At 35.0% G+C, this 22,289-nt stretch overlaps 2 protein-coding genes across 6 annotated transcripts in view; one reads left to right on the top strand and one right to left on the bottom strand.

Annotated features, from left to right (window-relative positions):
• ANKS1B (ankyrin repeat and sterile alpha motif domain containing 1B) overlaps positions 1-22,289 on the top strand; it is a 1,114,861-nt gene that overhangs the window by 271,146 nt on the left and 821,426 nt on the right. For all 5 annotated transcript variants that reach the window (XM_044228192.1, XM_044228193.1, XM_044228194.1 and 2 more), the window contains exon 9: positions 14,293-14,436. In XM_044228192.1, coding sequence (XP_044084127.1) covers positions 14,293-14,436 — 144 coding nt within the window. The remainder of the gene's footprint in view (positions 1-14,292; positions 14,437-22,289) is intronic.
• FAM71C (family with sequence similarity 71 member C) lies at positions 18,398-19,794 on the bottom strand. Its single transcript, XM_044228197.1, has 2 exons — positions 19,180-19,794; positions 18,398-18,511 (listed from the first exon to the last, which is right to left on the bottom strand). Exons 1-2 carry the CDS (start codon positions 19,792-19,794, stop codon positions 18,398-18,400), a joined length of 729 nt encoding a protein of 242 aa, XP_044084132.1.

Raw genomic sequence — 22,289 nt, forward strand, 5'->3', positions numbered from 1 at the left:
ATATGTCTGGACACAATTCTTTTCCATTAATTTTTTGAGGCATTTGCTGTAGAACAGATCTTTCTTGATTCTAGAGAGTTTTCTTCTATTCTATTTTTGATGATTTCCTCTATATCCATTGCTGAGGCTTATCCTTTCAGGATTATCTGTTCTTTGAGTAGATCAGTGTTCTTGATTTTTCTGATGGACCAGGTTTTCTGACAAATTTTTATCCTCCTTCTGTGGATTTGGGCCATCTTCTTTAATTTGGTGATCAAAACACTAAATGACATTTTATAACATGAATTTGGCTCTTAGAGACTTCCAAAAAGAATTTTATGATCCATTCTTTTCTTATTTCAACCAGTTTTATTTGTATCTTTAACTCAACCGAGCCTTTTCTTTTCTTGTCATTCTCTGTTGATGTTTTTGTGTTGAAAGTCGCCAAAGTAATCTCCAGGTTTTACTAGGAGGACTTACAGGACTCAGCAAATAGTTGTACTCACAGTAATGATTTATTATAGGGAAATATACAAAGCAAATCAGGCTAGGGAAAAAATGCATGGATGAAGTTGGGAAGAAAATAGGCACATGCTTCTAAGGGTTCTCTAACAGTGGAGTTAAACAGGATGCCTTTAATTCTAGTGACAAGTTGTGACAACACTTGTGAAATGTTGCCAACCAGCGAAGCTTATTTAAGACTCAGATCCTGGATCTTTCCTGGGGGCTAGTCATGTAGACACCCTAGCATGTACCACAATCCCAGACTCCCAGAAGGAAATCAAATGGTCAGCACAAATCTCTTTTCAGAAACAATTTAGGCACAGTCAACCACTCTTGTCCAAGTGACAGGAGTTCCTCAGAAATCCCAAGTTCCCAGTGACCAGCCAAGGACTACTGGTAAACACTTTTCAAAGGGTAGAAAGCTATGCTATGTTGCCCCTTTTATGCACAGTTTCATACTGGCTAGTTTTTGAATGTTTTAAAAGATGCTAAATATATTTGCTAATTTTTTTGTATTTTATATAAAACCAATTTTAGAGAAAAAGATATATCCTAGAAACTATTTCCTTTCCTTATGTTTCCTTACAATATCTTTTAATAGTCTCCTCCCATGAGAGCCTTTTTGCAGTTTGTTCTTTTTTTTTTTTTTTTTTCCAGAGACAGCGAGTGAGAGAAAGAGCGAGCATATGAAAGAGAGGGGCAGAGGTAGAGAGAGAATCTTAAGCAGGGTTTCATGCCCACCATGGAGCCTTACAGAGGGCTCGATCTCACAACCCTGAAATCGTGACTTGAGCTGAAATCAAGAACTAGACACTTAACCAAGTCTCCCAGGCACCCCGCCATTTGCTCATTTTTAAAACGAAGTAAAGGCTTTTTAGACCCTATATTTTCAATTGGTCATTGATATTATTAATCCCATCTTTCTTTTGGGTCTAATAAGTTTCCACTCTCACATCTAAACTTTTAATGATAGGTTGATATAGCAGTCAATTTGTGATGTCTAACAAGCATCCACTTAAAGAGACATTTTCTAGAATGAAGTTAAGCTCTTTAACTTTTGTTAGAGTTTGCTAGGGAATCAAATACCTTTTTCTGTCCTTTGAAAAATGTTGTACCTTAAATAATATATAGTTCAGTGTGAAAAGCTCCAGCTCTTCAGATTGTTTTTCAGTAACTGACTGAACTTTCCAGGATTCGGCACCATTCATTGATTTCTGCTTTCAACCATGGCACATGCTTGAAGCTAAGAGGTATTGTTTTAGTCTGGGTCACATTAGGAGATAGATATCACATAACAATTCAAACAGACGAAGCTTGACATAAAAGATTTTAAGACAACATTTTGTAAAGGTAGTTTATGGCTGAGGGAAAGTACCCAGGCAAGACAAACTTGGAAGAGAGGCCTTTTCCACAAGACTGTGGTTCAGACCTCACTGGAGAAAGCAGAGTTGCAGCCCACTAGGAGGTCCCTTACAGGTTGGCCAACATCACAGGGAGCTCTGAAGCTGGAATGGCCCTTCAGAGTTGTCCTAGGTTGGGAAAAGATAACTGGATTTCTTTGGCCAGTTATTAGATATAGGCTGCTCTAGGAAGAGACTTTGACTTTAGGTAATGATAGCATGGCTCTGTCTGTGATGTAAGTGACAGATTTAATTAGGTATAGGGTCAGATCCATTTGGAGCAGTTATGTTTGGTCAGAGTGTGCGTCCTTGAAAGGGTTTTTCAGATGATAGAAATCCATAGTTGAGGAACAGAAAAATTCTTTTCTTGTAGATGCAATTAGTTCTCAATTACAGTGATCACTGTGGAAGACTGGGGAATGACTCCACAGTAACATCTGGTAAATCAGAAATTGCTGATGTTTTTGATTGTCATGGGTACATCCCACTTAGTATCTCAGACAAAATGACTTATCCAGCATAGGTTTAGTGCCAGGACTAGACACAATGTGGCCATGGCATTTCAATTCAGGTGTTTGATCTTGGATCTGGGAAACTTCATTAAGTGCTGGCAGATGGCAAGAATGTTGCACAGATTAAAGGATATTGCCATCTAGGTTTAGCTTGTCCTGGTGCCTCTGGAAAGTTTTTTACTTAAAAAATTATCTCAAGAAAGAGGTTTTTAACTATACTTACTTGAGTAAGTATAGTTAATCTGATTATTACTTAAAGGTAGTTTATCAGGGAGAGTTTCTTTGCTAGGGTAAATTAGTGAAATATTTCAATCAAAAAATTTATTGGGTGTGTTGAGCATATAAAAGAAGCATATTAAATTCAGCATTCAAATACCCACTCTGTGCCATATACTACTCTAGATACTAAGAGTACAAACATAAGTAAGATATAGACCTCCCTCTTTCTGTTACCCCTGGGAAAGGATTCTATTTTAGATAATGTGTTTATGACTAAATCAACCAGGTCAAAGTTGGGCCTTGAGATGAAAAATTAACTTCAAGAGTTTGCTTCTCAAGATTTCATTCAGACCCTTTCCTTTCTCTCATATGCACACTATCCTGTTCACTGTGGCTGGTGAAATTGAGGAAAATGCTCTTAGGATTGGAAAATAACCTAAATCTAAAGTTATTTTGAGCACGAGTTTATTATAAGCCAAGAACACAGACCTAAAAGATTTCTATCTACACATGGCTTTAAAAAACCCTATTAAACAATTTAACTTCTCTGCACTGGAAAACAGACTCACCAGGTATATTTAACATGTACACACACACACATCTTACAACAAAAATACCTTCTGTGGGGATGTAATTTCTTATATTACATTTTGTATGTATTCTATCAAATCCTTTTTTATTTTATTTTTAAACAAGTATTCTTTTTTTTTTAAAGATTATATTTATTTATTTGACAGACAGAGATCACAAGTAAACAGAGAGGCAGGCAGAGAGACAGGAGGAAGGGGTCTCCCTGCTGAGGAGGGAGCCTGATGTGGGGCTCGATCTCAGGACCCTGGGATCATGACTTGAGGCAAAGGCAGAGGCTTTAATCCACTGAGCCACCCAGGCTCCCTCAGATCCTTTTTTAATGAGTCAGAGAATTTTTAAATGTTTAAAACACCTTTAAATATATATTTTTGCTACTAATTGCTATGTAATCAGTAACAATGTGACAAAACTGTGATCTAGATTTCAGTTTTTATACATCTTTCACCTTTACATACATACTTCACCCTATGGATTAGCATGATCTTTGTGTATAAACTGGAAAAAAAGGAAATCATATCTATCCCCGAAGATGTTTTGAGATTTATTTTTCTAATGTTTGCAAAACCTATGAAGATTTTGTCGATTGTATGATCTGATTGACAAAGGATTATTTAGACATATATAATTGTTGTAACACCATTATTTATAAAGAAAACTTGACTTGTTCATTTGTAATTACTTGAATTTCAATTTTCATAGCTCTTTATGTAAGCTGACACATTAGGTCTAAAGCTGTGTAAGTAAAAGCATTGTAAGTGAAGGTGTTTTATTATTAGAACCCCAAATACCATACAATAGTAATATCAATTCATAGCAGTTAGTAATACATGCATCACATAGAGGTGTTATGATTTTATTTCATTATGTTAATAAATATTTAGTGATTATTAATGAAAGCACTTGCAAATAAGCATTTTAAAGACATCCTAATTGGGTGCATTTAAAAGATTCTGTATCAGCTGTACTTTTGACCACTTATAGTTTTCCTTTGTTATGTTCTCCATGCATTTTTTAACTTCCTAAGTTTTTTTTCTTTTCTCCCCAGGGTTTTGTCTAGTGTTGTTAAAAGAATGTTTTGATCCTGCAGTTGAATTTACAAACACTAACATATCTAAAATCTTTTATATTTTTAAAACATTATTTAGTATTTTAGTCTTGCTTTCTGTGGCTTTAAGCTTTTCATGGGCCCGAACTAATGATCTTAGTCTTTTATTTCCATTCTCCTGTGAGATGATAAAGTTAAGAAATTATTTTCTCTTGTAATATGAGAAATATTATATTAAAAATAAAATGAAGACCACTGCTTATTGTGTAATTTCCTCCAACCAATTATGTGAATCATGGAAGTTGTCCAGTAGTATCAAATCATTAGTCTAAACCATCTGTTCCACATCTCTTAGCAGTGATGTGTCCTTAACCTACCCTTGGTGATATAATATTAACAGGCTGTGAAAAGTCCCCAATTTCTATTCCTATTTTATTTATCCTATTTTGATTTAGTGTCATTATGACCTAGAGTTAATCAGTTTTCTGCTCATCTGAGAAACTTAATATCTAATTTGTATTCATTTACTTTTCAGTGTAAAATGCTTCAGTTGTAAGTTTTGTTACTTTATGTCGGCTTAATTAATATATTTTCAAGCACATTCTTTGCTTTTCAAAAATTTTATTTTCATATAACCGAGCAACTGCTTCCCCATAAAATGGATGAAAATACAGTATAATAAAGAAATAGTATATAAAATATAAATGTGAAGAATGGCAAATAATATGTAATTACATATTGAACATGGTAAAATATTGCTATTTAAGAGTGGACAATTTTTATCTTTTGATTATGAGATTATTAAAAGTCTTTTTGGGCCTGTTTTCCTGGTCAAACATACTTTTTATTTTCTGTTTTTTAGTCCTATACATACACGCACACACACATACACATGAACATATACGTATTTCCATACATTATGTATGTATGGAACTAGCACATTAGCATTTTTTATATTACATTTGTTTAAAGGGCATTTCTATTTACAGTTGTTTAAAGACGACATAAAAAAATAAAAAATGAGAAAGGACCAGAGTTGTCAAATCACAACTACATGCATTTAAGGTGTCCAGAATTGTGCTAGTCATTTTTCAGGTTACACAAATAATAGAAAATTTTGGTCCCCTAATCATAAACATAAGATATACTTTATGTAACATCTAACAGATAGTTCAAAACAGTAGACTGAGTTGTCAGCACCATCTGTACTGTGGGATTTAGAGAAGAGAAATAGTCTCTGAAACCTTTGCACCTAGCCAGGGGCTTTCTGGCTCTCCTTAGTCTGTTCTTCAATATTTTTTTTTTAAGATTTCATTTATTTATTTGACAGATCACAAGTAGGCAGAGAGACAGGCAGAGAGAGAGACAGAGAGGAGGAAGCAGACTCCCCACTGAGCAGAGAGCCCCATGCTGGGCTTGATCCCAGGACCCTGGGATCATGACCTGAGCCGAAGGTAGTGGCTTTAACCCACTGAGCCACCCAGGCACCCCGGTTCTTCAATATTTCTTACAACTAAAAATAATTGCTTTACTAGCAAGTCCATCCTTCAGAAAGTGTGAAATACTTCTGATACTTGCAAATCTCCTAGTTCCAAATACCACTATACAGAGTAACATCATTTTGGTGTTGTGGATCGTAAGAGGTGGACTCAGTGTGTTCAGTGGCATAAAGACTTGTTTTTCTTCTTCCTTTTTTTTCCTTGCAGATATAAAAGCTATTTAGCATTCCCAGGTAACTTCAAATAAATCTGAGAGAAATTTTGTTTTTCAGGGAACTTAAATGTTGCAGCTTTGGTGAATTTCACTAACCTGGAATGGTTGAAGTACAAAGCTAGTCTAGGGTAGCATTGAAGTTATTTTCAGTAAACTAAACAGATGTATAGTGTTAATAAGCTGATGAAGGTATTATTTTTGACACTAAGTTTTCCGAGCATTGCTATTATTAAATTGTGGCATGTGATCTCTTTTTCAGGACTGAATTTAAGAGTCTGCTTCTTTTTGAGTAATATGATCACTGACCTGTATTTGTTTGATCATTGGCCCTGTCATAGTTTCGGTTAATAAATAAGCCAGTTTAATGTCTTACAATTTTCTTTCTCTCACCATATCCCTTAGTTCCCCAATTTAAAAAATAATATAAAAAATACAATATTATCGATCTGTCTTTTTCTATTGTCTTCCAAGTTGACAAAAAAATAATCCTGTGTAAAGTCACCTGTGTAAAGTAAAAAAATAATCCTGTGTAATGAGATTAGTTATGCACATTTGGGGATGAAATGTATGCTAGAGTTAAATCGTTCTGCATAATGAAAGAGAGGAATTCAAAGAGCTAATGGAATAAACCTATGGGAGGAAATAGACATCAAAGAAGCTAGGCACTTCTCGGTGGAGGGGGGAAATGTATGAATGTGTTCTTTAATGAAATCAATAGATGCTGAGCTCTACATTGGCTTGAATATAGGACAAACACAGTGAAAGCAAGAGAATTTAGTAGAGTCAGAAGATAAAGTACACTCAGATCTGGGTAATAGTTAAATTGGTGTGAATTCCCATGTTAATTTTGAAGGCAAGCTGGCATTTATTCATTAACTCATTTCTTCATCAAACACATATGGAATGGAAAGGTCTTTAATGTTTCAGACACTGTGCTAAGTACAGTGCTTGTGGTAGCTAACCCAACAGACATCTCAGCAATCAGGCAGCTTGTAACTGAGTAGGAATAGGAGATATTGAACCAAAATCATACAAGTAACTGTAAACTTATATTTTGATAATTGCTATTAAAAAAAAAGTAGGATGCTATGAAAACACGTAAGAAAGGAAACTAATTTTGACTGTGGGATCAAGAAAGGCTACCAAAGGAAGGGAGTTAAGTTCACACGTAAAGCACAAGTAAGATTAATCCTGATGAAGATAAGAGAATGGTCCCACAATTTTTTTTTTAGGATTTGGTACAATAGCAAGGAACAGAAAATCTAAAATATCTTTAAAAGGATTTTTTCCCTCTCCTACATGAAAAGCTTAGACTAGGCAGTCTAAGGCTGGTAGTACTTATCAGCAAGAAAAATCCAGGATTATTCTATTTTATTGTTCCACTGTGTATGTTCTCTAGTTTCAAGGAAACCTCATGGGTCAACATGACTGTTTCAGCTCCAGCCATTTCATTAGCATCCCCATCAATAGAAAAAGAAAGCGGGGGAAGAAGAACATGTTTCATCACTTTAAGAACACTTCTTTTACCCAAAGGGATTAAGTTAATCACATGCCCACACCTACCTGTAATGGAGCTTGGGAAATGTCTTTATTCAAGGTAGGCATATGTCCGACTAAAAGGGTTTGTTATTATAACTATAGAAAAAGAGGGCTAGGTGTTCTGTTTCTAAAGACAAATGGAAGAAGAGAGAATGTATCCTGGGAGACCGTTAGTTGTGAAGTTCAGAAGTGAAGTTCTAGGTAGGAGGAAGCTTGATATATTCCAGGAAAGAGACAGTGTAGTGAGGGCAAGTCATATCCAGTCTTTTGGATGATAAAGAATTTTGCATTTTACTTAAAGAATGAAGAAACTTGAATGCTCTTAAGGATGAGGGTAACATATTCATATTTTCATATAAAAAAAACTTCTCTGCACACTGTGTGGAGAGTAAGTTAGAGACAACATTGGCAGTATATACAAAGTTTAAAATGGTTGTGCTTTTTGAAATACAATTACATATTTATGAATTTATCCTAACAAAATCATCAGACAAGTTCAAAATCTGGAAAGACAGGCACTGAGTGCTTACAGTGAGAATGAGGTTAGGAAAACATTTTCTCCTTTAACAACTTTTAATTTTGAATAACTTGTTTTGCAATATGCATGTATTACTTAGAGTTTCATTAAAAATCAATAAATCAGCTTCATCTTTTGAAAAACAAAGACAAAAACACTTGTTGGGACTTAGCTGCACAGTTGTCCAGATTGATGACTCCCATTCCAAATGGTCTTCCTTTGTATGGACCTCCATTTCTGATGGTTGCCTGCCTCCTTGAGTCTGTCTTTCTGTCTCGTCCCTTTGCATTGACAGTTCCATTAGATGTTTGTCCTACTTTTCATTTTGGTTTTTGTACTTCCGGTAGGAAGAGCAACAGTCTTGTCTATTCCATCATCCCATTTCCCCACCCATACATTGTTCTCTTATATTCTGGCTAAGTTGAGCACCCCAGGTTTCCTCCAGTGACATTTAGACGGACATAGATATCCTCCGTCTTTGCCCCACCACTGCCATGTTTATAAAGATATGCGTTAGAGAATTGACTGGTGAGGATCTAAAGGGGCTCTGTGGCATCATAACAGGTCCTTAATCCTTCATTTCAACTGCATGGACTTTAGAATTTTAGAGTTAAAAAGTAAAGGCCTTCATTTACAAACTATGACAGAAAGAGATTTTCTTTTTGGATATTTTGAACATCTTGAATATCTGTTGTCAGGAGTTTGGTTCCATGGTAGAAGAAAGATTATAGTGCCTAGAGTCAGAAGGCTTGGATCATAATTTAGTCTCATTTGTAGGATGATCTCGTAAATTAAATAACATTGTAAGAATATCAGCTTCTTCACTTGTCAAACAGGGGAAATCCCAGTGCTACTTTATTGGGCTATTTAATATCTGAAACCATTTTTTTGGTTTACTTTCCATTTATTCACATTTCATGGATTATTACACTTCCTCAAAAACTGATTAATATAAACTGAGGTCGCATTTTCTCACAATTCAAGTATTTTATTTAAAAATTTTTTAAAAGATTTTATTTATCTATTTCTCAGAGAGAGAGCACAAGCAGGGGGAACAGCAGGCAGAGGGATAAGCAGACTCCACGCTGAGCAGGGAGCCCAATGGCAGACTTGATCCCAAGGTCCTGGGATCATGACCTGAACCAAAGACAGCCACAGCCACCCAGGTGTCTCAAGTTTGGGAGTGAGCCATTGGGTTTGAAAAGCCTTCAAAATGCACCGTGCTTGCATTCTTACTTTAGAAATCAAAGAACAGACAGATGCTCAAAAGCATCTGTTTAACTTCAAAATGAAACCAAAAAGGCTTTCTCAGTGATAACTTGTTCTGAAAGTTATCTTCAGATAGTAGGATAGGATTTTTTTTCCTTTCCCCCAGAGCAGGTAGATTCTTTCTGTCATGCGGCATATAAAAAATATGATTTAGAACTGAAATAGTGAAACTATAATCCTTTCAAGAAAGTCAATTCATAAATTCTCAGACTTGACCTTCCCTGGAAAACATAATCTAAACTGCTTTAAAAACTGGGCACACACATCTACCCTGTAATTCTAAAAATGAAGACAGCAGAATGCTCATTTTTTTTTTTTGCTTTCTTTAATGTTAGACTGATGTAATTATTTTAGAAGTATTTTTCTTTGAGCTCAAATTTGTCTCCCCATGATATTTATGTATTATGACTTTAGTCCTTTGTGACAATGTAGAACTGGTCCAATCTTTCATCCACATAATTACTATGTATTAACCAAGAAGGTTAATAGGCATAAATCATGACAATTTAGGTCTATATTCTATGGAAGAATTCCTGGAACTTTAGGAACACAGTTGGGTCTCTAATAAAAAATTTCAAAGGCATTTGGAAAAAAGGAAACTCCCAAGTTTAAGTGTGTTCATGTGGCTTTCTTTTCATAAGTAATTGAAGATTATATTTAGTTTGATAAAAACCTTTCCCAGGCATTTTTTAATTGTAAAGCAGCACGTGGAAATTGTTTTACACCGCTAATTTATACTGTCTTTAGGGGGCAGTACTAGACCACTGATAAATTTTGTTATTTCTGCTAATGCTGCTGGTAATGGTTAATATAAAATAAAACTAAAGTAACTATAGTGAGATTTACAATGCAATTATATGTACCCCTTAATATTAGTAAATTTTTTTAGGTAGTTAAGTGAAAATAATAGTTTGAAATTCATTGATAATTCATTCAATAAATAATTGTTAAATTCTATAATGCATACACATTATAAGAGATACAAATGTGAATAAGACAACATTTGCTTTCAAATAACTTACAGTTAACTAGGATAAATAAGTTGTGTGTGAGTGTGTGTGTATGTACAACTCTTTCAGGATAAAGATAATAATAAAAATAACAGTATATTATTTTTCATGTGACAGTCACTATCATGCAATTAATTTTATCCTCGTACAACCTTATCAAGTAGGAATTATTATTTTACCCACTTTTCAAATAAAGAAGCTAGGAATAATAAGATTGTGTGATTTTCTCTAAGTAGCACAGTTGAAAACAGCAAAGATGTGTTTTAAATATATATATCTATTTGACGTCACATCTACTTCTCTTTGTCACTATGCCATCCATCATCTCAAGGTCTATGTGAAATATTATAATACACAAACTCACTCCAAGAGCTACAGACATTTAGAAGAGAGCCATATCATTTGTTTGTGGGAAATCTAAAGAGTGGAATCTGAGCTGTATTTTGAGGAATCAGTGGGCTCATAAGATAATGATAGCTAAAATGGTAGTTAATATGTATTGAAACCTTATCATGTGTCAGGCACTTTATATTCATTACCTTATTTAATTATCAAAAGAATTCTGAGGGAGATTCTTTTATATTATTTCCATTGAGTAGATAAGGCAAGAGAGGCTGACAATGGTTATATTTGACAAAAATCACGCTAATAAGTAGGGTAATAAGTTGGCAAGCTGAAAATTCAGAACAAATTTTAGAGCCTAACCTTTTTACCAGTACAATATGCTGCATGGAGAAGTAACATGGAAGGCATGAATAAATGCATTGAACATGATTAGGATATGGTAGAGGAAGTAAAAGTGTTGAAAAATAGTTTGACCATAGAACCTTGAGGAATTTGGGTATTATTTACTGTACAATGTGAAGTAATTTATGAGCAAAGAAGACACATAAACAGGGTGTTTCTCTGGAGAGTAGAGGAAATTCCCTGTAAAATTGGATCAAATAATTATAGTACCATTAACATAAATACAAAAGAACTGATTAATTTGTGAAAAGTTGATAATTCTTACCATGAATGTAGTGATTTATGGTGCTATGCCATGTCAACATTGATGGTCAAACAAACAACTGATCATGAGTTGGTGAAGGAGAGGCCTATTTGGTTATTTCATTCTATTTTGTAGAAAGCATTGACCATACACATAGATGCTCTTGCTAGATTAAAGTTTTAGATGCCCCAAGATTTTCTCACCAGGATGTCTGTAGGATGAAAAATCCCTGTGATTTTCACCTTTTGTTACTGATTTCAGAAATGTGTTTTCATGAAAGGATAGGTGACTATGTACAAAAGCATAGAAATTTTAGTCATCACAGAGAGCAAATTGTTTTCAGGAGTGTCATCATATAGCAGAAATATATTAACAAATACACTTTTTAAAAATTTGAACTGCAGGGTGGCTCAGTGGGTTAAGCCACTGCCTTTGGCTCAGGTCATGATCTCAGGGTCCTGGGATTGAGTCCCACATCGGGCTCTCTGCTCAGCAGGGAGCCTGCTTCCCTCTCTTTCTCTCTGCCTGCCTCTCTGTCTACTTGTGATCTCTGTCTGTCAAAAAAAAAAAAATATTGAACTGCAATTACATCAGCTTGGCTATTCTTTTATTTTTTATTTTTTTAAATTCAATTTCATTTTTTCAGTGTTCCAATGTTCATTGTTTATGCACCACACCCAGTGCTCCATGCAATACATGCCCTCCTTTTTACAGGATATTGTGTTGAATGAGAAGCAACGTAACATAATGGTCAAGGGGGTCAGCTCTGGAGTAAGGCAGTCTGGATTGGAATCCTTTTTCTGCCACGTACCAGCTCTCTGATCTTAGTTTTACTTGACCTCCCTGTGACATAGTTTGTGTGAATTAAAATAAAAAGTGTCACATAGTAAATGCTGAATCAAATAGAGCTATTATTATTGTTGTATCTTACAGGCTATAACTGCTTATGGGGCTTTTTAAGTTTATGATTTCTCAGTTATTGAAAATTGATCAAGGGAAATTTAAGATGTGAATGTAGAAAAATACAGTCTTTTATTTTTTTTAAGGATTTCTTTATTTTAGAGTGTGAGAGAGCACAAGCACAGGGATGGGGGAGGAGCAGAAGGAGAGAGAGAGTCTTTAGCAAGGAGCCACATGTGGGCCTCGATACTGTGACCCTGAGATCATGATCTGAGCTGAAATTGAGAGATGAATGCTTAACCGACTGAGCCATCCAGGCACCCTAAAGTCTTATATTTTAAAGTCACAACTTCTGGGGCAGTCAAGGGGGTACCATTTACAATTTAATATATGGAGTATTTTTACTAACTTCAATAGTCATAATATGTAGGTATGTGTCCAACACTACCTTCTGAAGACTTTTACCTTTTTTTAAAACAAAAAAATCAGTTTGCTGAGCATGGATCAGGTTCTTTGAATATGGAATTTTCATCAGTTTTGGCAAAATTCCTTGCACTGTTACTTTGATGATTTCCTTCTACCTCTACATGGAGCTCTTAATTTGATCCCTGATTTGTTAACTTTTAATTTTTCCTCATCTTTAGTTCTATCTTCTGGGAGATTTCCTCAGACTTATTTTTCACCTTCTATTGGGTTTTAGGTATTTGTTTAATAGTATTCTGTTCTCGTTTCATGGATGCAAGTATCTTCTATTTGTGGATAATATTTATAACTTTTTTCTGTATATTAATTTTATCTCTGTTAAAGGCTTTCTTCAGATGTGTGATGATGGCTTGGATTCTCATTCATATTTACCTAAAACTGTTTATCTGGGTAGAGATTTTTTGAGAGATGTGCTTCACAGTAAGAGTTAAGGCATAGGCCCCCATCATTTTACTAGGGACTTACAGATCTTTTTTTCTTGGGAGGTCAATTTCTGCAGAGGGGACTATATTGTCATCTCCCACCTGGAGGATATAAACCTAGCTGCCATATTACCTAGGGCAAATGTGGGCAGGCACTGGAATGGGTTGGGAAGCTACAACTACTAGATATTCAATTATTTTCTTTATCTTTTCAGAGACACCCCTCTGTTAACTGTGCATGGAGTGTTAGAATTCCTAATCTCTTTGTTTCAATGCCACCAGAAAATAAACCTCCAATTTTTTTGGTCAGTGGTGAAAGTTTAGTTCCTTGGCCAGCTGAGAACATGGGTCTGAGTCTATCCTGCTGCAGCTCACCTGCACATACATCTTAATGGAAAGTCAGTCTCTCTGATTCTTAAGCCCCTTTGGTGGCACTGAGTCATGAATAAACATGCTGCTTATTTTTCCTCTTGTAGACATTTTGTTTTCAGTTTTCTCAAGTTTGCTAGATCAGGTAATTCGTACCCATTTGTTTATCATTATCTTAAAGTTTTCTTGTTATTACTCATCTGCTAATCTGTTTATCCATTTGTTTATTATTATCTTAAAGCTTTCTTGTTATTACTCCTCTGCTAATCTCTCTCCTGTTGTCCTTGTCCTTATGCATGTTAGACCATTTTTACAAATGGTTCAACACTGAAGTCCTATTGTTAATTTTAAAGTATTACTCCCGTTACACATACAATATAAAATTTTATGAAGTTCATTTTTTTGAAAAAAATGAAAGAATGTGTGGAAAAAATTGTGGAAAAAATGTGCTTTTAGCAATTCTTATTTCAATAAAGTGTTTTCCCACTATTCCTCTGATTGCATTTAGAAATGATAAGATTTCTCTAGTTTGTTGCTGCTGAGATATTTTCTTGGGTCATTTTCATGTCTCTTTTTCATTATGAACTTTGAATCTTAATAGTCTTTCTCACCCAGATTTTTCACGTTCAATTTTTTTTAAACATTCAACTTAAATTGAGTTATCCAAGTTTTTGTCTTAGTCCCATGGCACAGCCACATAACTATGGTAAATATTAAGCTGATTTTGCTTGCTAACATACACTATAAGAAAATAATGTAATTTAACTGATGTTAAGATATCTAAATAACATTCAGATAATATATTGGTATAATATAAATTTAATTTCAGAGAACTTCATCTACAATAAATTTGTCACCAGGAGAAGTGGAAGATGATGATGATGATGAAAACACTTGTGGACCCTCAGGACTCTGGGAAGCATTAACTCCTTGTAACGGATGTAGGAACCTTGGCTTCCCCATTCTTGCACAGGTAATGGTTTACTTTTCTCAAGATGTAGTAAAACATAAAAATACTTGCCCATGTTTTTAAGGAAATCTTTTTTTCTCTCTTCCTGGAAATCTAATAAATATCTTATACATTTTATAATTTTTCTTCAGTTAAAGGTCAGTTTATCTAACTTGCTGTACATGTGTGCATACTCAAACACATACTTTACATCATTTTATGTGGTTGTTTTATTTTGATCATGATGCTAGTTCCTGAAAAATTGAGTTGTTTTTGAGATTTTTAATATTTATGATCCAGAAATGGTTCATTTAAAGAATGCTTTTTCAATTATAATTTATATTAAAATAATAGAAAATGATTTTCAAGGAAACATGGAAGGGCTCTTTATAAGCATTGTCACGGAGTCTTTCAATTTTTTAGCACAATGAAACATTGTAGAATAATGTTCATCATTGAAATTATGTAGGACAATCCAAAAATGAGACCAAAACTCTAAAATATTGACTATAATTTTGAAACCATCTCACTATTTGTTAAGTCCGTTTTATTCTATTGCATTACCTTCAAATTACCATTGCGTATTTTGGACCACAAGCTTATGGAAGAGTTTAAAAAATAAGTAAAATTATCCAGAGCTGGGAAATTCAATGCCATAATGAAAATATGAAGAGACATTTAATACAAAAATAATGTAATGGCAAAGGTATATATGTCTAACTACATAGTGCATGTGTGGAAAAATAGTCTTGGACAGATAATAATTTGCAGTAATTGGCCAGAATGGCATAACATCTCAAAAATATTTTGTTTTGCTTCAAGTATGAAGCAATTGTGTCTAAGAAAATTATCACTTTTTTCATGCCTTATGTCACAAATTGACCAGAGCCACTCAACTTCCAATATTAATTTATTGTAGAGAAAATCAAATAAATATAGTGCTTAAAGAATCTTTTCACCTTACATGAACTATTTTTAGGACTTTAAGACACTATCCTTATTACAGAATTGTTATCAATATATACTGGACCATGAGCTCCATAAAGATAGAGATTATTGTATTACATCTGTTTCTAAGGCCAACATAGTTCTTGGTATATTGTCAATAGTAAGTAGTAATTGAGTGGAATGATGAACAAATATGTGTATTTGGGAGTTTCATTTCCTCAAAGAGTTTTACCTCATATCTGTAAGGAAATAGGAGAAAGGACCAAAAGAAATACAGATTTTATTTTATTCATATAATCTCATCTGCTTAAGACTTTACTAGTAATCAAATGCTTTTATCTATTTTACTTGTTTCATAAGAAAGTACTAGGACTCTGAGCCATCAATAATATATGACTATAATTTACTTCTCTATCACCTTCCTAAATATTTTTTTCATTTATTAGACTTTGGTAGTAGGCTCAGTAGTAACAATTTTGGCTTATAAAATAATACTAGATATTTTCCTTTGATCATTTTCTGGTGAAGATTGGCAAATAACAATATTTTAATAATTACATTTACCACCTTTAATTTCCCCCCTTAATTTGTATATGAGTGTATTTTGTGTCATTTTTTAAACTATCAAATTCTTTAAACTTCATCTTTTTGTTTGTTTAACTCGCCTCATCTAGAGATAATTCCCATTTCTCTTATTATATTACACCCTGTTTGATTTGGATTTTCTTCTGAAATCTCTTATTCTGTTGTTCTATTTTTAAGACCATATGACTCAGTTTTGGTATTTTTACATATAATGCAGGAGAAATCATGATTGCATTAATTAGCTGACATTAATGTTTATGCTTAAAAATTTATATTTAAAAAAAATGAATAATGTTTTTCTGAAAATAAATAAATTGAAAAAAAAATAATAAACAGCTATAATTAAAAAAGAAATAATACTAATAAAAGTAAAAAAAATTTATATTTTATAAAAGTATCCTTATTAGTATTTTAATTGTTATTGTATTACATCTATAAGTTATCTGAGATATAATATTTTTTTACTCTATTTAATGTAATGAATGAAGGATAGAATTCTTTTATTAATATTTTCATATGGACTTCTACTAAAGTTCTCAATTTGCTGATGGACTCTCCTTTAACATATGTGTATATACTTAGAATAAAATTTAATACATTTGTTGTGACATTGGAGACATCATATCAAATGTAAATTTGTCCTACAATTTGCAATAGCTTTGAACTTAGAATTTTGTAGGCCAGCTTCAAAATAAGTTTTCTTAAAATTTCATGAATAACAGGATTTTATTTTGAAGTTCCTTTTTTAGATCTGAAATAAAAATCATTAAGCCAACCACTGTGCATATAAGGTCTCAAGAAAAACCATTACCTTACAGTTTGGTATAGGAGCCTTTGTGATCAGTGGAATTAGTATAGTGCTATGCAAATTTCTGTATACTCAGATTTGTTGGATTCAAATAAAATATATTTATTTCACATTTATAACTCCTAATTTAACTGGATCTAACACACATGTATCAAATATCTATATTCAAAGCATAGTGCTAAACTTCAGAAACATGAGGATTATGAAAATTCAGACTTAATTAAAACTATATGATGTATTACTTTTAGAATCTTTTTTTTTTAAAGATTTTATTTATTTATTTGACAGATAGAGATTACAAGTAGGCAGAGAGGCAGGCAGAGAGAGAGAGGAGGAAGCAGGCTCCCTGCCGAGCAGAGAGCCCAATGTGGGGCTTGATCCCAGGACTCTGGGATCATGACCTGAGCCGAAGGCAGGGGCTTTAACCCACTGAGCCACCCAGGCGCCCCTACTTTTAGAATCTTAAATAGATTTTTTACTTGCAAAATTAGAACACTGGCTGATCCTGTAGATTTTACACTTCTAAGATGATCTAAACCCTAGTTTTTGTCTTGATTTTGAATTGATCCTATATTCTAGTTTTAGCTAATTATTCAGCTTTCCTAGTTTTAATATGGCATTTTATTCTTCCACTGTGACAAGATGTTATTTAGAATTCCAAATATCTACAAAGAAATTTAGAATTTAAATAACATCAGGAAATTAAAATTAAGATTTATACAATATATTGGGTACTTTAGAATCAAAGCAGTTAAATAACATTTAAGTTGTGCAAAAACCAAGAATAAAGACTGGGGAAATGAATCCCTTTCTAGAAAGTATAAATAGTTTTTCAACACTCCTGATAATAATACTTTTATAATAAATAATCACCACCATTTGTTTCTGTCCCTGGTGTTATATTTTGGGGATTTTAGAATTTTTTTGGTTAACACATGTAGATGAAAAATGGATGAGGGTCTTTGAGAGTACTCTTTAGCATTTATTCTGTCATTTGTGCATTTAATCACAAATATCTAGTTAAGGGAAAGTTAAAGATAGGTCAGAGCCTGATCAGAAATTGCCATTTGTTTTTATTATTACACTTCCCTGTTAATAGAGCATATATTATTAGAGCAGAGAATTTGAGTTGAATTGTATTAGGATGGATGATGTTGCTTCCCTCCACAGTCTTATATGAGATGTCCACCTCTGCACCATGTGCAGGATAGGGCTTTGAAACTCTTTTTTCTTGAAGAGTCAGTCATGCTGGATGGAAACCTCTAGCTTCCATCCTGTTCACTCATGTAGCCTTCACTCTGTAAGTTTGCAATGAGGGGGTCTGAATACTGAGCTGTTAGCTGTTTTTGCAATGGGCTTGCCAGTAGTTTCTGCTCTTAGAATCACCATATTTATGCTGCCCCCTGGGAAGAGGTCAGTAGCTCCTACTGATGTTCTAAAAGTAACCTTTGAGTATAAGAAGGGTTTACAGCCCTTGCTAACAACAATATTAAGACATGTCCAATGCTCCCACTATGACCATTCTAGCGTCTGTGAAGGCTGCTCCTGTCACCATCCCTGCCCTTTTCTCTGATACTGTAGGTTTTGTGACTGCAGAAGTGTGTGAACTCTTGAATGCAGTTAAGTGTGGGAGGCATGATGAATTCATTCCTCCCCAGCATAACCATAAGAGGTGGTCCCAAACAATTCAGGGTTCATGTGAAGACTCCTGATGTCAACTTGATCTTGATCCCTTCCATAGAAATGAATGACATTTGCCTATGGGAGAAACAAACGAGTGAAATAAAGAAAGTGAGACCTTTTATTCCTATAGCGAAACAATAAGAGCTTATGATAAGAATTTTGAGATCTCAAGTTCAATCTCCTGTTTGTTGCAGGAATCCTTCTCTTCAGTGTTTCCACAATGACCACATGATCATTCCAGTTTTGCTTGGACAATTCTAGTGCCAGCCAGAACATTATTATAATTCACAAATGAATATCCTCATATACCTTTTTAAGTACACTTGTGTTAGTATTTCTGCTGGCTACACGGCATGCACTTTAATATTCTGATAGCTACTAACAATGGTCACAAGCACATCCCTTATATCTGATGTATACAGAATCAGTACATGGTGATCATGGAGAGATATGGTGGGGAGGCTATGGTCAGGATGCCACAGATGGCAGTACAGTATTGGACATGAAATTAAGAGTTGCTAACAGCTAAGGAAGATCTGAAATATAGCATTGGGGAACACTTTGCAACATCCAGAACTTCCCCAATGTGACATGGCCTCCAAATGGTGGCTCTTTTAGCCCTGAACCCATCTAAATGTAATGGATTTTCTAGGTGAACCTTGGTACCAAAAGCTCTGCAGGACTTTTAGCTCCTCTCCCATAGCACCCTGGCCCCATCTTTTAGAGTCTCTGAGAAGACTTACCTCTGGGCTATTGTCCTTTTCTTCAAACCCACTTATGTCCAGCGTGTCTCCAACCGGGATGGCCTGGGAACCGCTGTAAGCCTCTACTGGTGGTCTCAGAATGTAAACAAGGTTTTCCCAGTAAACGAAAAGATCTTTTGTATTAGAAGGAGGACACAGCTGAAGGTAAAAAGAGCGGCCAGTGGCAAGCTTCAGGCGGAGCTGTTGTTTTTTACCATTATGGATGGATATTGTTACAAACTTCAAGGGAAACAGTCTGGTTAGCTCTAAGATCTGTGTAGGCTTGTAACCTTTTTCCTGGGTGGCAGGACCATGTCTGTTATAGTCATCACAGATAGCAGCTGGTCGAGCCAGCAACATGACATCAGGTAGTGTGAAGTGGGGGCTTGTGCGAACAATGCCCACAGTCACCATTCGGGCACGGTTGTGCACGTCAATCACTTCTCCTTTTTTGCTGACCTGTATAAAGTCACTCTCAAACATTGGGGCATACTTGAATATCGTATACTCCCCCTTATACAGTTGTTGCTGCAGTTTCCCCATGGAGGTATTAAACATACCCATTGCGGGGCTGCTTTGGGCTGTGTAATGTGGTAACTTAGATTGATTTTTCATGACTATCTTTTACCAAGGACTCCTAGGGGTCCCCCACACTTTAGCACACTTGGGAGGGCGTCCTATTTCCCTGGTTTCTCTAGCAGGTGAATTAGCAATGGTCTTTTGCAGGCTTTTTTGGTCTCTGAGTAACTGAGAATAGGGTGGAGGTACTGATTACCAATTGCTCAATGTTAGAGACAGTTGCACCTGCACCAGACTGTGCTCTGCCTAGAACATGGAGATATTGGGGTGCACAGTGTTAGGGACCCAGTAGATGACAGGGTGCTCAGATGTTGAGTGGAGAAGTCAGGACCCCAGTAGATGTTACCATGTGCAGATGTAGAGCAGTAGAAGTCAGGACCCCAGTAGATGTCAAGGTGCACAGATGTTGGGGCCCCAGTAGATGCCAGGGTGTACAGATGTGGAGACCCACAGAGGTCAGGGCCCAGTAGATGTTATGGTATGCAGATGTGGAGGAGCAAGAGATCCAGGCCTCAGTAGATGTCAGGGTACACAGATGTTGAGGTGCTCAGATGTTGGGGTCCCAATAGATGTCAGAGTATGCAGATGTTGAGGCGTGTAGATGTTGGTGTTCACTTGGAGTGGGGAGGGGACCTCCTCTTGAGCCTGACACGCTGGTTCACAATAGCCTCTGCTTTTTTGAATTCCACAACCTCACTGCCAGTTGTATTTGTACTGCTCCTCTCTTCCCAAACTGAAGCCTCTACCTAGGCTTAAACCACCCCACAGGACCCCTTTTATCCTCTCCTGCCCATTGTGACCTGTGCCCATCACACACCCCTTTGTCTCTGTTGCTTAACAGCCCCTCCCTCAGAGCAGGGGCACTGTCCTCTCCACTGCTCCCTACCCATCCTTACTACTCCACCCTATCTACCTTAGGTCAGCACAACCCCTTGCCCCAGGGACCCATTGAAGGATCTTAATATATGGGTAAATTGCTTTCCAAAAGGTTTAGGTAAAATTTCTGTTAGGTATGAGTTTAAAATATACATACTCTCTTATCCATTACTTTTAGTTGTAGTCAATTAGAATTAATTGTAGAAATTTACCTTGAGGGACACCTGGGTGGCTCAGTGGGTTAAGCCTCTGCCTTCTGCTCAGGTCATGATCCCAGGGTCCTGGGATTGAGGCTTGTATCATGCTCTCTGCTCAGCGGGGAGCCTGCTTCCCCCTCTTTCTCTCTCTGCCTGCTTCTCTACCTACTTGTGATCTCTGTCTGTCAAATAAATAGAAATCTTAAAAAAAAAAAAAGAAATTTACCTTGAAGAAAGAATTGGACAAGTTAGTAAATAGGTTAGTATGGGGTATTTATCAAGGTTTATTGTAGCAAAAAAAGATCACAAATGAGATTAATATTTTACAATAGGGGTTTGGTTAAATAAATTATGGAGTATTCTGTGATAAAGTACTCTGCAGTCATGAAAAACATTATGTAGTTCTCTATTTGACAGGAAAAGATATTCCTGAATTTTTTTTTTTTAAGGATAGAGAGCAAAGCAAAAAAGATTTCAAACAAGTGTATGTGTGGTTCAGTGTATGTAAGATCATCTCTGTGTGTGTTTGCATGTGAAAGTATGTTCAATGACATGTTAAAAGTTCTTATCTCTGGGTGGTATAACTTTTATTTTCTTTATACTTTCTATTTTTATTAGGATAATTTCTATTAGTGGGAAAAATAAAACTATTATTATTAGCAATGTCTATTTTTACAGCCATGATACATTTTATGTTTTGATACACCCTCACATTGCTGATGAGATTTTAAGCTTTTTCCTAGACATCTCTATGCTGACTATACAGTGAAAAGAGACTTAAACATCACATTTATATTTTATTCTTAACACTATCATATTGTTTATACATATAGAAAATCTGAGAAATTTTGCCAGCTGTTATAAATGTTATCAATGCAAGAAGATTAAGATCTTTATTGGCATAATGGCATAGCACACACATGTAAAGCCATAGTTTTTGAATCATTAGTTTGTTCTATAGGTCAAAACAAACATTTTTTCTTCCCTTCATATTGAAATATCTGGTTATTTCTGATAATATGAATATTTTTCCTTTGTTTATTAAGAAGCCTGTTAACATACCAATAGCAATTTTTTGCTGGCCTGTTTAAAGTCCTTGTATCTTAATTTCTACTTTATGTCTCTATTACTTTTCTTATAATTAGAAAAAACAATAAGCCTAATATACATTTAGTAATCAAACTAACATTTGAAAAGTATCTCTGGTTTTGGTGTTTTTGAAAAGAATAATTAACATTGGAAAACAATAATTTAGTTTAGGTGCTTTAAAAAAATAAAGTGAAAATATACCTGTTTTCTTAAAAGCACTTTTATGCCATGCACATTTATTACAAGATATTTATCTTAGCATTCCATTAAAGCATGAGATAATTTTCTTGTCTCCGGGAAGATCAGACAACTGCAGTACTTGTAGGACCTATGAACTTTCAGGAATTTTTCCAGGCCATTCATTAGACC

This window comes from Neovison vison, chromosome 12, assembly GCF_020171115.1.
Source record: "Neovison vison isolate M4711 chromosome 12, ASM_NN_V1, whole genome shotgun sequence".
Lineage (NCBI taxonomy): Eukaryota > Metazoa > Chordata > Mammalia > Carnivora > Mustelidae > Neogale > Neogale vison.

What these genes read in the sequence shown, in the direction of transcription:
- FAM71C (XM_044228197.1), bottom strand. Translation starts at nt 19,794, where the DNA reads ATGAAAAATCAATCTAAGTTACCACATTACACAGCCCAAAGCAGCCCC. An exon ending in AAAAGGACAATAGCCCAGAG is followed by an intron (nt 18,512 to 19,179) that starts GTAAGTCTTCTC and finishes TTTCTCCCATAG; the next exon opens with GCAAATGTCATTCATTTCTA.